The sequence below is a fragment of the Pagrus major genome, chromosome 21, assembly GCF_040436345.1.
Source record: "Pagrus major chromosome 21, Pma_NU_1.0".
Taxonomy (NCBI): domain Eukaryota; kingdom Metazoa; phylum Chordata; class Actinopteri; order Spariformes; family Sparidae; genus Pagrus; species Pagrus major.
The window spans coordinates 7316659-7334701 of NC_133235.1; the positions used below are offsets into that span (position 1 = coordinate 7316659).

General features: G+C 39.5%; 1 protein-coding gene across 1 annotated transcript in view; it reads left to right on the forward strand.

Annotated features, from left to right (window-relative positions):
• Positions 1-18043, forward strand: part of astn1 (astrotactin 1) — a 413206-nt gene that overhangs the window by 388022 nt on the left and 7141 nt on the right. The window contains exons 21-23 of the mRNA XM_073491141.1: positions 5782-5917; positions 8784-8884; positions 11087-11270. Coding sequence (XP_073347242.1) covers positions 5782-5917; positions 8784-8884; positions 11087-11270 — 421 coding nt within the window. The remainder of the gene's footprint in view (positions 1-5781; positions 5918-8783; positions 8885-11086; positions 11271-18043) is intronic.

Sequence of the window (18043 nt, forward strand, 5' to 3'; positions counted from 1 at the left end):
TGCCAACATTAGTCTGAAAGGGCAAGAAACATGAGCAATCAGATGATCAGACAGGATTTAAATAAGCCAACAGTTTGGTCAGAATATCTCAAATTCCTTATTTTGAGGTTAAAATGATAGTGCCCAGACAACTATGTGTACACAAAACTATGGCAAGTATCGTCTGTGAATGCTGAAAACGGGAAAACTGTGTGTAAACTGGACATAAGCTGTGATCGATGTTTACTGACAGTTGGGGTTGTAATGTGTTGTCTCGTAGTTTGACTGCTCATATTGTCCCATTTGACATCTTTTTAGCAGTGTTGCCTTGTTAAGATATCTCAGTTGCTCCAATTATCCGTACATTTGACGAATGCTTCAGATCTATGTAGTTCACTGAGACTGTCCTCACAAATTGTGCAATGGCATTGGTCATCAGATGGTTTGGATGGTTGACTGCACAAAGGATCAGACTTTGACACCAGAGAGCAAGGTTTGCATCTCATCCACTGATGCACATCCACAGTTTTGGTTTCTTTTCAGCATGATCCCAACCATTCCTTAGCTTAAGGAAAGTTAAATGAACTTAACCAGATCTTAAATAATAGGTTCTCCATCTCACTGCAATACTCACATGCATTGCATAAGTTGAGGGAGTTATTGGTTGCTTTTTAACCAATGCTGTCTGGAAGCCTCAGCAGTCTGAGTTGGTCAAACGGAGTAGCTATCTTCTGAAGTCATGGTCTTTTCATTTCAAAATTCCCTTTTTATGTGTCCCCAGACAGTGTTTCTTCACTGAGCCCTAACAGAGGGAGATGTTAGTTGCATTGCAAGGACAATACACTGGCAGTAAACCTAAATGTGACTACCAGGACTGAGACTGTCAGAATTGTTCTATTAGCTTTGGCAAGACTATGAAGGGATCTTTTGGCAGTCACACCCTTGTTCACACATACAAACTCAAACACTGACTCCAACATTCCAATGCCACCCCAGCAATTCAAGACTCAAAGGTTGCCCAGCAGCCTAACCTGTTGTTGACGAATATTCACATTTTTTTGCAGATATGAGAGCAACAACCCAGAGACACCCAATCACAGCCGATTCTACTCCAACGTACAGTAACTACGTTAGGCACTTTAACAAATTTTGGAAAAAGCACATCATATCGGTCAACAGGTTCCCAGTTCAACATGACATAAGTTGAATGAGGTACCGGGATTTGAAAAAGAAAATTGGTTACTCAGTTACTTATTCTTCAGACATTAACTACTAACAGGAGAAAACTAGAGTGGCACCCAGTAGAGCGCATACCCCGCCAGGGCCCAACAGTCCCCTTTATCCCCATAAAAACGTACATACTCATACATACTAGCAACCTAAATACTGATGATTTTTTTCATCAAGGTCCATGTATTATTCCCTGAGAAGTTAACAAAGCTGTCGGAAAACACCCTATCTTGCAATGTTAGTAAAAGTATTTAAAAAAACAGTGATTGATCTCTTTTCTCACCAAAAGGGGTCTTTTCTGGGCCAAGACCCATCTTCTTTTCAAGTTTCATGGAAATCTTTTCAGTAGTTTTTGTGTAATCCTGCTGACAAACCAACCAACCAACAAACGGACATGGGTGAAAACATAACCTACTTGGCGGAGGTAATTGCTGCAAACAACATGCTAAATGCAAAACATCAGGGATGAGCGAGAACACCATTATCTGTATCTGCTAAACCAACTAAATTATCTCTATCCGTATCAGTACTCGGCTGGGCTTTGACAGGAGGTGGGTGGTGCTTAAACCAGATGTAGGTGTGTCTAACCTGCAGAAGTTAATCAGAAGTTGCCATATTTATTATTTATTCTAAAAAATATTTGCATTTGTGTTAGCCACTGAGAAACAATGTCATTCTGTCAATGTGGGCACTATGCTCTATGCTGCATGGACCATTTTAGAAGTTAATGACAACAGCAAGCTTTGTCATCTAAGTTGGTAGACTCCTTGATTCAATATACAGAGCAATACAGTATAACCAGCTCAAGAAGCATGTTTTAGTACTGACTCACACATTAAATCCCTGAAAAAGCACTACAGTGTTCTGCTTCAGCAGCCATGAGGTGGCATGTAAGAAGTAGGTAGCCAATCCGTTGATTTGTCCAGACCCAAGAATCAGAGCTCTTACAGTGAGATGTGACAGAAAAGTAAACACAGGAAATGGTTTAACCCCTCTCTGTCCTGTGTTTTTCTTGCTCTCTACTGTAGCTGAAGGGGAAAATAAAACGCTCCCATGCTGTTTTCTCCTATTTTTCCAGCCACACGCAAATTGAATTTGTGCCAATTTGTTTGTAAAAACTAGAGCACAACCAGCAGACCGTTTTTATAAGTGTGTTTTAGTTAGCCTCATAAAGGCCTGCAGTATGAGACAGTTGTGGTAAACATGGCCAATACGGTAGTTAGTATATTCATCAATCCAAACTGAATAGCTAATGTTGCGAAATAAGACAGACTGTAACTGTATATGAAGATTGATGTTAGTCGCGATTTCCCATTTAGGACAGAACTTGTTCAGATATTGAGAGAATTACTTAACATATTTCCAAACTGTGAGGGTACAAACACTCATTCCTTTTGATACGCCTCCTTAAACGCGAGACAGATATTCCAACCAGCAATTAATATGCTAAGTGGTGCAAAGCCTCACAATGTCACTTTTCATTTACATCTCCGGCACTGTTTATATCTTTCACTCGTGTGTCAGTCTCTGCACTGGGTAAACACCTCTCTCTGACAGCTGCTGCACACCTTCTTTTCATCCTCAGGCTCTCTCTCTTTGACTCCATGGCACTTGGCCTTCTGTTTACCAGCTGGTGACACAGGCCGGGGTCGACATAGGTGACCACCTCAGAGCACCCATCACTCACACATACAGTACACATATTCACACACACATGCAGGCACACAAGGGGGAGAGCTCCTGTGGAGGAAAGGCGCAGGTGACCACCTCGGGGCGTCCATCACTTCACACACACATATTGTATAAATACACACAGACAGGCACTGCTTGTGTAGCAGAGGGTCACGGATGACCACCTCAGAGCAACCCATCACTTCACACACCTTTACACACACACACACACAGGCTCGGCTTTTCCAAGCAGAGGGTTTTTCCCTTTACACTGAAAGGCACACCTCGGTGGCCAAATGCCCTTTTGACGTAGGCAGTGCCAGCTGGGAAAACATAGCTAGCTGCATGTGTCACCACCAGGCTAGGCAGCAGAAAAGAAGCCCTGAAGAGGAGGTGGTGGTGGAGAAGGAGGTTGCATCTCTCGCATGTGAGAGGTTCAGGTGAATTAAGGTGTTATCTGATTCAGTGGTGTAGTGGTGTGTTGGTAGGTGGGTAAACTAGAAATAGAATTGCTCCATTACATGTAAAATAAAAAATAAAAATACTTAGGTAACACTACAGAACTAATAACACCAAACAATTAAATTATGTTACAACTACATTATTTTATACACAAATCCAGGGAATTACTGCCCATTACTGCATCTCCCTACAATATCCACGCATTTGAATACCTGTAATTGACATGTTGTTGACTGGCGATTAATGAATAAACTTGAATACCGTTATAAGCAACGTATTCATGATGAATCATTAAAAAAAGATAAAAATTACCAATGAAACTGGTCTTTAATGAGTAACTTTTAATTGATTATGCTAGCTGGTTAGTACAGTAACGTTAGTATCTTATACAGTACTCGCTCAAGTTTTTTCTCTGTTTTTTCCATTACCTGTTTGGGCTAATATGTGGCTTGCAGTAAATCTTTTAGATGTTTTGAAGTTTTATAATGTGCTTTAATATGTTCACCGTAGATTTTCAGTTGTACAATGAGCACAATTCGCTAAAAACTTGCTTGAGGATATGGAACGACAACAAGGGAAAGGCAATTAATCTATTGCCTAGGTGATGGCACTGCCTTCAAAGTAAAAGTATGTGCATTTAATGTCAAAGATTACGTGGAACATTGTAAAATGACTGGCTTCAGCCTATATCTCCAAGGTGGACAGTGGTTCATATATCTGGGTCTGCTATTTTAAGCTTAGTGTACAGTAAATCCTCCCAGCTCAGAGATGGATATGCACATCAATTGTCTGAATAAATGTTGGCAAAGTATGTTTCTGAAACGCATGGATGTTGAACCATTACTTTTCTTTATGTTGAATTTTCAATTTTAAGTTATGACAGTGTTGTACTTGTCTGGTGAGGTTTAAGCACAAATAACACTTGATTATGGTGAGGAGAAGATCATGTTTTGGCTCTTCTGGTTCTCTCTCCACGGACACAGCTGGAAAATGTCCCGACTACTCATTAAAAATACAGTTGTGCTGCCTCTAACAGGGCTACAAATCAGTGGTCTCTTGTTAAAAATATCCACTTATATACATTATTTGCAAATATTTCTTTTATAAATACAAATACAGTCTTAAAATATGATATATTTGTATTGAATTTTATTTATTTTACAAGTTTTTGTAGCAGAACATTGTGAAAGTTTGGATAAAAGATACATAATTGTTCTTTGGCCAGAATTCATTTCATAATGATGTTGCATACACTAAAACTTGTATATTGTAAATTTGTTTCATGCAAGAGTTTAACTTCACCTTTATTTTATTGAGTTTTTTTTTTAAGGCTTTGATACACACTTAATGTGTGTGATTGTGTGTGTTGTCTTTATAACCTTGTTGGTGACGTCAAGACAACGATTATGCAAAACTTGGGTGAGGTAGACCTAGAGGTGAGAAAAAAAACTTTAAGCTAAAAACTGGTGTTTGGAATCTGCTGGGAAAAAGTGGGTGGACAGGCAGTGAGAGTGTAACACTCTACTCCCTCATCATCTAGGTCATCAAAGTGCCCTTGAACATCCATCTGCACCAGTAAAGTTGGCTGAATGGCCTGTAGATCTGTTTCAGCGTGGCACTGAACATGCTGTTCTTTTTGCCTTTCTGTTGTGTGATCCATATCCTGATTAAAGCTGTCAAATGTGTCTGACCCTGCCTGTGTCTGAACATTCAGTCAATAATATCCCATTGTCACACATGTTTGATATCTTTCGAAAGGATTGATTTTCACAAACACACGCTGACAGAATTGCTGCCCTTGAAAATAAATAAAAAATCGGCACTAGAACTCTGTAAAACAGCACCTGACCTTTTCACTTTCCCGGACAGGCCCTAAATGTACATACTGGACTGTACTTAATGTGTGTGTTGTGGCCGAGCAAAGCAGTGCAGTGCATCTGTTCATTTTGTTAAGATGCCTGTTTACTGAGCTGCAGAGAGCTGTTGCCTAATGTCAAGTTGCATTAATCTGCCCTTTCAAAAGTAGACCGAAGAGGCATATCACCTTACTGTATACATTTAGCCTTAGGGAGGTTCAGCAGAGCTGTCCTTATCTCACCCCAAAGTAGTTTTAAAAAATGTTTAAATCACAAAGTTAACATTTGTTCAACTGTCTCATTTTGTAAGCCAAAGTAAAACTGATAAGCTAAAGCTTATCAAAGCTAAAGAGTTTGGAGATTTTTATAATAGTAAGCAAAGCAAAGTTACTCTTAATTAAAGAGATGAAGTCAAGCAGGCAGTTGTTTGGAGGACAAATACATGTACAACCCTAAACTATTAATTATTACATTTCAATTAATATCTTCTCATACCAGAGAAGCTTCTTCTCAGTTTGAACCGAAATCATTTGGTGCATTTTTAACCAGAATGTCCCACTGTCTGTCTTTCTCTTTGTCACAGAAACCCTTTTGAGCTTTGTGGATGACATCTTGTCTGGAGCCAGGTCTCCATGTGTGATGTTAGGGGACATCCCCAACCTCCTGTCCTCCTCCATCAGCATGATCATTCGCTGCTTGGAGCCTGACACCACATACATGTAAGTTACACTCTTTTTTTTCACATGTACACTGAACAACCTGATGTGAACTAAACTAACCAAGTACCAGATCTCAGAACAGAAGCAACTAAAGCATTCTCCATCTTGTTCTGTTTGTGCTAATTTCACTGCTGGACTGTTTATACATTTAGAAACTTCTGTACTATTTACTAATATCAAGCAGGTTTTGAGTTTGTATTGTGATCACAATGAAAATGTGACAAAATTAAGTATGCTATATAGTATAAATCAGAATGTATACTATAAACACTTGATTTTGACTGTGCAGCTGATGTAGCTGCCCCACAATGCATTGCACAAAGACAAATGGAGGAGCTAGCCTCCTCACAGCTGGAAGCGATTACATTAACTGTGGTGAGACAACTCCAGGGAGACCATAGAGAACAAACAAAAATCATCTTTGGAGAAACATTTGGTTTTCTTTTCATGAAGTTTAATTGGAAGTGTCATTTCCAAGTCACACTTTTGATTGACATTTTGGATCATTTTCTGTCAGAAAAAAACTGTAATGTATGTTGATTTTTTGTAACTACGAAAGCAGTATAGCTATTACAAAGATAAGTAGTATATAGTATGTAGTGTCGAACTGGGACCAAGCAAACATTTATTTGCCACAAACAGGATGTACTCACAGACATTAGCTGTAGCTTGCAACATCCAAACTGGTTGTTGTGCATTTGTAATGTGTGTAGCACAAAGTTAGCACAGTTAGCAGTGGGAAATACATCCTATCAAATGTGCCTGGTTTAAAAAAGCAGTTAGCTTGCACATTTGGACGTTTTTTGGCCTTTTTTAGCAACTTTGGCTGCTCAAATTTTTTAAGAAACTTTATATGCAAAACTATATTGATGTAGTTGTGTTTTGGTGTAGTTTTTTTTTTTTTTAGCACTCTGTGCTTTTAATTGATCTTATGTAACCATGCATCAGATAGCAAATATCTCATTTCCTTATTTCCTAAAACAAAGAAGGCCTACTCTTTTAAACTCACAGCCAACTGTAGTCTTTAAGGATGAATGAGGGGAACAGAAAATGAGAAAAGTACACTCTAAGAAAAACCATTATAGCTTATATCATTCAAATTATTATCTTTCAAAATGAGCAGTGTGCATCCAACACATAGTCCTAGTGCCTTTGATGTCCCTTAGCATACTTATTTTTTATATACTTATACTTATTTATGTCAACCTAAACAGTTTAGTCTGGTTTTATCCTGCAATCTATGGAACCTTGGTTATTTTAAGTAATTAATTTCTCTTCCTAACTTGTTGTGCATTATTTACATCTTATAAGCCAACCCAGGCCAATAGGTCAAATACAGGCTAAATTATAAGTTCATGACCACAATATCTTTCCACATGCATGTATAGTCCTTCAGGAAAGAGTGAATTTATTTGCAAGTGATGTCCTCACAGACTGCACCGAATGTGCTGGGTGTGACACCTTTACTGACCATGGTAATTTAGGGTTATTCCAGAGGCATTAGAGTAAGGGTTGCAGCTAAGGTTTTGGTCTAGTAGGCTATTAAGTGCTAGCACAAAGAGTTTGAATCAGGATAATATTGGGTAATCCGGGGGGTATTTCAGGTTAAAGTAAGACATTACAAAAACTGGATTTTATTGCACGTTATTTCAAATATTTCAGTATTCTGTCTGTGTTTGTGTATGCTCGAGTAAAGAAGTTGAACAATGTGATGCAGTTGCCAAGATGTAGTTCTTTCTCTGAGCGCACACACAGATACACACACCGGATGCTCAGATGTTCTCATACACATGCTGACACTTATCTCACAGACAGCCTGCCAGAGGGGGAAGCCACACACACCTCGTAGAGGGGGAAAAGAAACAGAGTAAGGTGGAGAGAAAGAAATAAAGAAGCAGGGGCGAATTGTGGGGTCGAGACAGAGTGAGAAAAAGATCAAGAGGGAGGTACAGCGGAAAAGAGTGCACGAGCAAAACAAAAGAGAAGAAAAAAAGGGGCAAGAGGCCCGAGGACGGAGCCCCTTCAAACAGTTTTGATGTATGTGAGCTGAGTGAGCAGCTACACATGCCCTTTTAATCCAAGCATCAGCAGGGCTCCTGCTCTCTCTATCCTGTCTGGCAGCTCATTCATCTCTCCGAGCCAAGGCCTCGTCTCTCCCTTCAGGGCGCTGCACACTCCTTATATTTTCAGAGCCCTCACAAAGCTTGAGATCGGTGCCCTGTAGAGGAAAAAAAAAACTGTCTTGGGAGAAGTATGTACACGCTATTATGTAAGCATGACACAGAAAACACACTCTGCAGCTGCAAGTTAAGTCTTTGAAGACGCTGGAGAGGTTTAATGCTCAAAATGCATCAAGTCTCTTTTCATGCAGTGTGCATATCTGTAGTCCATTAATGTTTTTATCTTTAAATGCAGTTATTAATAAATGCTCTATACACTGTATATCCCGGCTGATAATAAAACATGTGATTATTTATTTTCCTACAGTTCTCTGCCCTCTGCTACTGTTTGTCAGGCTAAGTCCTTAGTGCTGCAGGTGGATGCAGTTTGTGTTTTGCTCACTAGGTGGAGATATTCATTCAGTGAAATTACTTTTTTTTATATTATTGTGAGTCTGGCTCTAGTGAAACTCCTGTATTGATAAAGCAGTCTCATATCTCCAACAAGAAAAGTCTTTTAATTGAATTAACAGCTGCATGAAATGTTGTTTGCAGTTGCTGAAGTGGTGCTACAGATTTATCAAACTCCATTACTGGAAAAATCTAAATAACTGGATTAGTTTTGTGAGAGAAAATTATTCACCCCTCACAATCAGCAGCAGATTTTCGTAACATTTTCATGTGTGTGCGTGTGTTTATGTGACTAGGTTCCGGCTCTGGGCAGTAGACAACACAGGGCGCCGCTCCAGTCCGAGTGAGGTCACCATCAAAACTCCCTGTCCAACTGTGGATGACGTCAAAGCACAAGGTGAGGACAGAAACACAGACTAAAGTCAGAAAGGTGAATCATCTTTCAGTACTGGTCACAGGTGGCTCACAGAGACGAGCCTCATGCTCAAACTGCACATAAAAGTTGAATTTACATTGTGCTTCTTTTATGTATTTCATTAGTTTTGACAGATTTAATATTGGTTGTTTATTGGATAAAAATGATTTAGTCAGTCAGCGATGCTGAGTTGAAGTTAAAAGAACTTAAAATTAGGGAGAAATGTGTTTTCAGTTTTCTAGTAACCAAATATAAGATAATTGAAAGGGCAGACTTCTGCCTCTTCTGTTGTTGAAGATCAATTCATAGAGTGAGCCATAAAGTCACAGAGTTTTCCTCTCTGGAGTAGGACTGTTTATAGACACTGTACACTACAATTCCATGAGGATATTGACTGTAAAAATGTTTCATTCTGTATATTCATAAATGAAATATGATTCAGAGTTGAAATGTTTTGCCACTCTCTGGACCAGCGAGAGATTTATAGTGAAGATGTTATTGCGGAGCCTTGCAAAAATGCTCCAGCCGGTGAAGTGTGACACTACTGGCTTTCGCTGTTGATTCTAGTCCCTGGAAATGTATGAATGGTGCGAAATACAATACTTCCACTCTATGGCTCTGTTCTGAAGAGATTTTAATGGCATTATTAACCAGGACAGGTAGATAAGTTACCAAACTGGTGATCCATGAAAAAATTATTTCCCATTAGAAGAAAATCTTCAACCTCTTTGGCTTTGGAGGGATATGTTAATGATTTATTAATTTTAAAATGTTATTGATGTGGAAATATGCATATAAAATGGCATCTGTTTTATTAATCTAAACTGCAAAGTGCTGCTGCAGTAGAAAAAGAAAAAGACATCACATTTTCACTAATGGAGACTTCATAGATATGCCCTATGTTTGTACAGAACTCCTGATGGGGAGTACTTATTGGAGAGAAAAGTTCTTCACCCGTAGGAAGTAGCACATCAAACCCTGTGTCTCTGGAGTTTCAACACTTAGTTGGCAAATTGAATAGTCGAATGACTGCTTATGACATGACATATACGTATCATGTTGAACAAATACTAAAGTTAGTATGCTAAGCAGCTAGCAACGGCCTGCTCTGTCCCGGTCCAAAGCTCCCGTGCTAGCAGTGTAAGCACCAACTGGTGGTCCGATTGACCATCCCGACTGCTAGCTGCATGGCTAACTGAACTAACTGGCTAACAGCAGCTACAGTTAGCAGCAATTAGCAGTTATTCTGGTGATATGCTGCCCCCTATTTGTTTTGAGTATAAAATTCGACAGGTGGCCAATTCCTACATATTACACCATTGATATCTTTGGGTTTTGGGCAGTAATACAAATTCCATAAGACATTTCAAGACATTGCATTTCGCTTTGTGAAAATTGAAATTGGATTTTTCACTTTTTTTTGACATTTTAGACCTCAAACAAAAAACATCTCAGAAACATTGTGTGCAGCCCCTGAAGGTGAAACACGCAGGGATGAACATGATATACATGCATTTTATTTTAATAATTCTTTTTCAATATATATATATATATATATATATTTATATGTGTGTGTATATATATATATATATATATATATATATATATATATATATATATATACATATATATATATATATATACACATATATACATTTTATTTATTTTTTTTACACTTAGCCCACATTTAATACACTACAAGGCTACATGGCAGCTAGTGGTAACACCCGAGTGTTATAGGAGTTACATTCTGGCATCAGTGCTCGTGCTGTTAGCTAAAGTTAGTGCTTTTGGTGGAGAACTTGCCAATTTAATGTGCAAGTGAGATGGAGAACCCCCAAAGAACGGTATGGTTGGGGAGAAAGGGAGGTTTCAGTAAAAATGGATCAACTCTTACTCTCAAAAAGGGGGGACAGATAAAGTGAACTGCCTCATCTTCACACAGGTGAATTCGGTGCTCCCGTAATTTTAAAAGAGATCAATCACAAATCCTACAATCCGAGTACAAGTTCATGGATATTCCAATCATGTGCTGGCTCCCTTAATTGGCACTAAGTCATCAAAACTTTGATGCTCCCTGTTACAGACCAAGTGATTAATCAAGAAAATAACTGCTAGATGAGGCAAGAATAACAATATTTGTCAAGTTGTTGACCTCCATGTATGATTGTGTTTGCATTCCAGAAATAGCCGATAAGATCTATAACCTGTTCAATGGTTACACCAGTGGGAAGGAGCAGCAGACTGCCTACAATACTCTAATGGACCTTGGCGCTCCCACGCTCCACCGTGTGCTCTACCACTACAACCAGCGCTATGAGAGCTTCGGAGAATTTACCTGGCGGTGCGAGGATGAGCTAGGCCCCAGGTACAGTTGTCAGATTGTCAAGATTTTTTTGCCTTTGGAAAATAAAATGCGATTCTCTGGCTTGATTTGACACTTTTTGCTTCAACACTGCAGTAGCTGAGGGAGGAAAAGACAGAAGCAGTGAGACTATCAAACGTTTGGAATTCAGTCTGTATTTCAGAAGTGTCCACGTCTCGGATATGTAACCTCAGATCAGAAACACGCATTCCTTCCAGCAAATTGATCATCAACTTTAGCTTGATGGCCAATTTATCAGAAGGACCCAACAATATACAAGTCTATGAGTCAGACTTTTACTGAATACCAAAAGACTGAGCCGTTTTGATAATGTGTTGACTGTGCTCACTGTAATCAGTCCCTGAAATTGCAGACTTATGTGATTTTGCCGACTCCATTCACGAGTTGTCCTCCCACCAAGAAAATTCAATCTGTTGTACTGAATTTATACAATTGACACTGACGTCCTCGAACAATAACAGAACAGCCTGGCTGCAAGATTGAAGGCAAGTGGCAACTAGACAAGAGTCTGGGTTGGTTTGGTGTGAACACCACTTTAAAGTGCTATTTGAACAGACAGTCCTCTTACCAGCAGTTGCAAATATGTTGGAAAAGCCAGACAGTTTTACTTTGCAGCCCATGAAAATGAAGCATATTGCAAGGACTGCACTAACATTACAGATATACTCCATTAGTGATGACTTTACTCCTCATTGTTCATGTGAAACTCTTCCCATCCTAACAGTGATTCAGAGAGCTCACTCACTCAAGACTTGCTACAAACCATCAAGTGTGCTGATTAAATCATAATACTCAATGTAAAACTCAACATATACACGTCACCTGCAATGTTTGCAGCTGTTTTAGAAAAAATATTTTGAGATTTAAAAAATGAAAGAATTTTAAATATAGTTTTGGAAGACTTATGTCTTCACAAGAAGAATAGGGCTGAGTGCCATAGAAAGGTTCGGGAAGTCGGACAGAGAGAAAATGGGTCATCATAGACAGGAAGAGGCATGATATTGTTTAAATACGAGAATAACGGTGCACATTCTCACACATTCTCTCCCTGAAGACATGCCAACACAACATCATACCTAACTGAATGAAAAGGTCGATTGCTGACAGCAACATGACGTTTACTGCGTACTAGTGACAGGCGCACTGGAGCTTCTCCATACGGTTGCAGGCTGGTTAGGTTTAGGCAAAAATCTTGATTTGGGTTAAAATAAGTTTTTTGCTAAGTATCTTAACTTATGTATTTAAGTTATGTTACGTATCTGATATAAGTTAAGTTAGAATACTGGACACTGGACATGAACAGTGGTCTCCTGGGTGAAAGTCATGTGTTTGTTTAACCATCCTGACTTACTCCAGTGCTGCTGTATTTATTACTGCAGCCACTAGAGGTCACCACCGGACAATAAACATCAATATGGGTCGTAATAAGCTGCTTGTATAGTCGACCTATATGGTTGTTTTTCTGATGAGGACAGGCTAGAAGTTTACTGTGCTGCACTCGGCTGTTGACGTTAAAAGTGTCAAAGACTGTTCAATCAAGAATGAAAAACGAGAGCTACAGAGAGAGAGAGAGGTTCAGTGGTTTGAACACCTCACAAGCAGATCTGATGGCACTGGCACCTTAACAACTGGGCAAAAAAACAGTGCCCGTCCCCATGTTTGTGTTCCTGTTTGTTGAATGTTGCTGTTCAACTAAGCTTCAATAACTTAACCTTGCCCAGAGTGAGGAACGTTAGCTTTTTTGTTAATTTTATAATATTCGCAGCCGGATTGACACATCTCCACTGCTGTACCCTGTCCTTGCATTGCTTATGTGTGTGCTACAAGGGTTAAATAACACAGGATTATGCAATACTGCCACTTTTTCATGTGCAGCAGAGAAAAGGAGAGAAGTGGTGAAGACTGACACTTCTGCGGCTGTCACCTTTTTCATGGCACTTAAGTGTGCAGGCCCCTGATGTAGCCCCTTGTGCTTTTTCAGCAGTGCAACTTTTGGTCGAAGTAGCCAGAAGATTTAAAGATATAATTTGTAACATTTCTGCACTAAAATGTCTACAAATGACTTCAACTTTGTTTTATATTTTGATAAGTTCTGTAACTTACATTATTCCAGATGTTTCCAACAATGTTCAAACCCAGAGAAACCTGTAATGTTAAGGTAACAGTGCATTTCATTTGGTCCTCCATCACTTAATGTTAACAAAGAAGACAACAACTCCTATGATCCCACACTACTTATGTCGTCTGTTTTCTTCTGATTTAAAAAATCATATACTGTGTATTTAAATCTGGAAAACTAAGCTGGAGTAATTCTATCCTGGAAAATGAGTATCTCTTGTTCTTAAAACCAAACAAAACCAAAACAAAGGTATAACTATCCAGCCGCATTTTTCAAAGCAAGCTGTAATTCTGTTGCCAATCACCTTTTTTCCCAGCACAATTACAAGCACATCCTACAGTGGCTCGTTTCTGCCAAATCTCCACGGCATCAGCCCATTCGAAGCCCGGCGGTGTGTGACTCTTGTTTTGATTCTCAAAGGTGGGCAGATGTTCCGCTCCCAGCTTCCAAAGCGCTGTCTTTGATTCTAGGTGCTTGTTTGTGTGAATTAGAGTTACAGGGAAAATTCATTCAAACTGACTGGGAAGCTGAGTGAGCTTAACTTCTGTGACATCACCGGGGCCATTTAGTAACACACAACCAGGGAGGGCCCCACATTTCCCCCGAAACTACGGATAAGTACCCATAATGTAAAATTGTAGCTTAATGTTTTATAAACAGAGCCATGTGTCGGACATAAAATACACTTATAAATGGCAGTCTGTGGTACATGCTTTCACTTTGGCAGGTGAAACTGATTAGCCAAGGCTCCCTTAATTCTCTGTGTTTCTCTCTGTGTCTGTGGGTTCCCCCCGCCCTTAATGAAAGGTTGTTTTTAATAGGGACCATGCTGGAAAGAGTTGATGTAATTGAGGGAGTTGCTTCTGAAGTGTTCCATTAAAATACACTTAGATTAACAGCCCCCCAATTTAGTTAAAGGGAGGGGTGATTAATGCTAATAAAGGCACCTCAGAGCTGGAAAAGCAGAAGAGAAGTGCATTCAAGGTGAGGCCTGGCAACAGGGGAAGGAAGTATAAACATGTTTTGTTTAGCCAAGTCATCAAATGAACATTAGACTTTTCTACGTATCTGGTTTTGGTGTGAGGAAAGACTCCATACTGAACGTGAAGCAGAGCCGTCTATAGTTATAGCTGTCTGACAAGCGAGCAGGCAGGCAGAGAGGTTAATGGCCTTACGGCTCCACTGCTGTGTGTCTGAGTGTGCTGACAACTTCCCCACGGTGTCAAACCGTGTCAGACGTTATTCAACCGTTGGGAAAAACAAATGCAGCAGATAAATGTTTGCACTGACGCCAGGACAAAAATACGACTGATTTCATTTTTAGCAAACCAAAATAAGGGTCATTCAAAGTTTCTGACTTTTCAAGAATCCAGTATTGACGTTGGCCTCGTTCTGTAGAAGCACCTCAGATCATCTTGATCATTGTCATTCAGTTGAACAAAGATTGACTCAAACAGTGGGGTCTGATCTAGATTTGCTCTTTGTATTTGTATCTTATGAATAAACATTATGGTCATATTAGGATACAGATTATATCCTTCAAATTTATCTAAGCCAATGGTTTGTTGGTATAAAGTATCACAGTGGAGTCACGCTGGTAAACATCAGGGATGTGCAGAGATACTACTGTTTATTCAACCTACCAATTCATTAGGAGTCTAAGCATCCAGTGCTGTAATTGTGTGTGGGTTGCTGTTGTGAGACAATCTTCCTCTTGGTCTTGTTCTTCTTCCTCCGTTTCCTCTTCTTCGTATTACCTAAGAGTAAAGTGTTACATCCCAGTGAGCTTTTTCACATCGAGAAAACATTTAGGAAAAGTCTATAATCACTGATGAAAAGATGTTAAAAACTGGTTCAAAAGTTTTTTTCACCGACTGTTTGAAGACACTGATGAAACGTTTGCATTTAGATCGTATTTCACCAGGATTTGCAATACTGGCTTTCAACTGAGAAATTCGGATGCGGTTTCGTAGTCAAGTTTCAAAATAATATCTTATCTTTTATATCTTATAGATATAAAATAGATGATAAAAGGTGTTTGTAAAGCAATAACAATTATATATGTGGGGTCAGGGATCCAACTGCCAGTCTTCTGATTGATGAACAGCCACTTTACCTGTTTAGCAACAACAGCCACTATGTTTCTTGTGTGTGAACCCTCGCATTTATTTCTTCAGCTTGTGCACTTTGCTCAACAGGTCATGGTTTGGAGTAGTAGTCAAAGCCACAAAGTATTTGCACATGCCCTTTACAGCAGTAAGTGCAGTGCATTAATTGACCTTAATGTATAAAACTGCTCCCATTATGATGTCCTGGAAGCTTCTTGTTGACAGCCCACAGTCTATATAGTTCCATATTTATGACATTTTAAAAAAAATTACATCTTCATGTAGACCAAATCTCACCTATCAGTATACAAATGAACTAATTATCAAGATGACAACACCAATTTGTGTTTTGTGACAGGCTGATGTAACCACATTTTAGATGGTTAAAAAGAGGGCGAACAGGCGTCCTAGAACTCAGACCTCATGTCACCCAGTTTTCCCAGTTGGTGCTCACTGGGATAACTCGATTCAGAATAATTTGTTTAATGGTGACATCACAGGCCTGTGATATCATCAGCTGGCACAACTGGTAGTTATTAGCTGTTGTTTCCTCTACCTGTGCCTGAAAACGGTTTTAATTTCTAAGTTTTTTAAACAGCCAACAGGCTCAGCTGATTTAATCGGAGGGGAGATTGTTCCAGAGCCTGGGTGCTAAGACCGCAAAAGAGCAATCGCCTTTGGTGTAATGTTTGGTCCGTGGTATAAGTGATGGGACAATATAAGATTTTACTGCAGAAAAAAAAAACTAAAAAACATCAAGGCCAATTTAATGAAAAGGATCAGGATCAGGATGATCATACTATCATGAAACTTTATCGTCCCATGCTTCAATGGTTTCTGGTTGATTGAGGCCAGTCACTGATGTTTAAGGGTTAGTAGCGCAGAAATATAGGCAGGAGCAAAGCCATATAGTGCCTTATAAGGGATTACAATTAAATGAGTCTTAAAATATATTTGGACATCGACTGGCAGCCAATGCAGCAAGGCTATAATAGGAGTAATATGAGATCTCCGACCAGTCCTAGTTAAGAGCCTAGCTGCTGCGTTTTGAACAAGATAAACTGCCAGGGCAGTGTGACTCAGACAAGTTAAAAGGACACTGCAGGAGTTGAGACAGAAATAATGATGGCGTGGATGATGCATTCAAAATCAGAAGCCGGCAATAATCTCATTTTAGTCTTATTTAATCTCATTAGTCTCATTTTTGCAATCCAAAAACCAAAAGCTTGAAACAGCAAACATTCCCTGTCGTTTTTGGGGTAACCTTTGCGTTATTTATCTAAATGTCTCTGTCACCAAATTATATTGTGGCATAATACACCACCTGTAAATTAGTGCCATATATGAAGCCATTAGTAGGACTATGTATCACGTCGACAGCATGTGCTTGCATGCATGTGCTTGTGTGTCATCCAACCAGCTCCATAGCACTATTAGAAGTCTAAAACTCTACAACTTTACAGTAAATAACATCCACGACAGCAAAATCTGCCCAGAAACTAGACAGTCTTTGTTCTCTGTTACAGCCAGCCCCTCTTTAGGTGCCTTTTGTTTGCGGTTTGTTCTTAAATCACCATTTCTTTGTTCGCTTGAGAGGGAATATACCTCTCTCACCCAAACAACACATCTGTGGTACCGCCGACAGTAAACAAGAGTGCAGACAGGCTCCCCTCGAGCGCACACAGACACACACCAACACACATACACCACATACTGTACAGACCACAGACACACACAGCGGTTCATCTTCCCAAATCAGCTCGATGTTTTATAAAGAGAATTCCCCAGTTCCCAAACAATGAGGTCTGAATAAACTAGATTTTCATTAGCTAGTCAAAATACAGATAACAAGAGCTCAGCTCAGGCTCTGTCTCAATGTAAACTCGCATCAGCCAAGTAAGCAATATCTGGAACCAAATGAATGAACAAATGTGGCTTTATCTTTCTTGTGGCAGCAGATATTCAGATCTGCTGTTTTTAGAAACAGATCGAATCTCACTGACGAGACCGTTTGGCATCCTGCGGAGGACATTTTTGTTGCCTTTTTCATGCAACATCGCGTGACGTTTTAACTCAAACCATAAACTCACCGAAAGGCCGTCTCTCCAAAGCTTGACACTTGTTCTCCTGAGGGCCAGATCGTGTCATCAGCCGGGGAGTACCCATCATTTAAAGCACGCCGCCTGGCTGTTGATGTATAAATGCTGGATGTTTTGGCTCGGCTGAAAGAAAATCCTTCATCCTGGCCCGATCCAATCCTGACCATGTCCTTGGTTGGACTCTGTGCCCTTTGATGAACTGAAAAAGATTTGATTTTTTTTTCTCCTATTTTCTTTGTTTTTACATGACAGTCTCTCTAATCATAGGAGTACTTGTGATAATAAGTATTGTTATGGTTGGAATTTCTCTCAGGAAATCATAATCATAATCACAGCAGACTGTTTACTTTGCTTTCTGACTTTTTATAGTTGAGAGGACAAAAATACACACAGTCAAAGTCGAACCTTCAGCTGCTCGTTCAGCAGTGA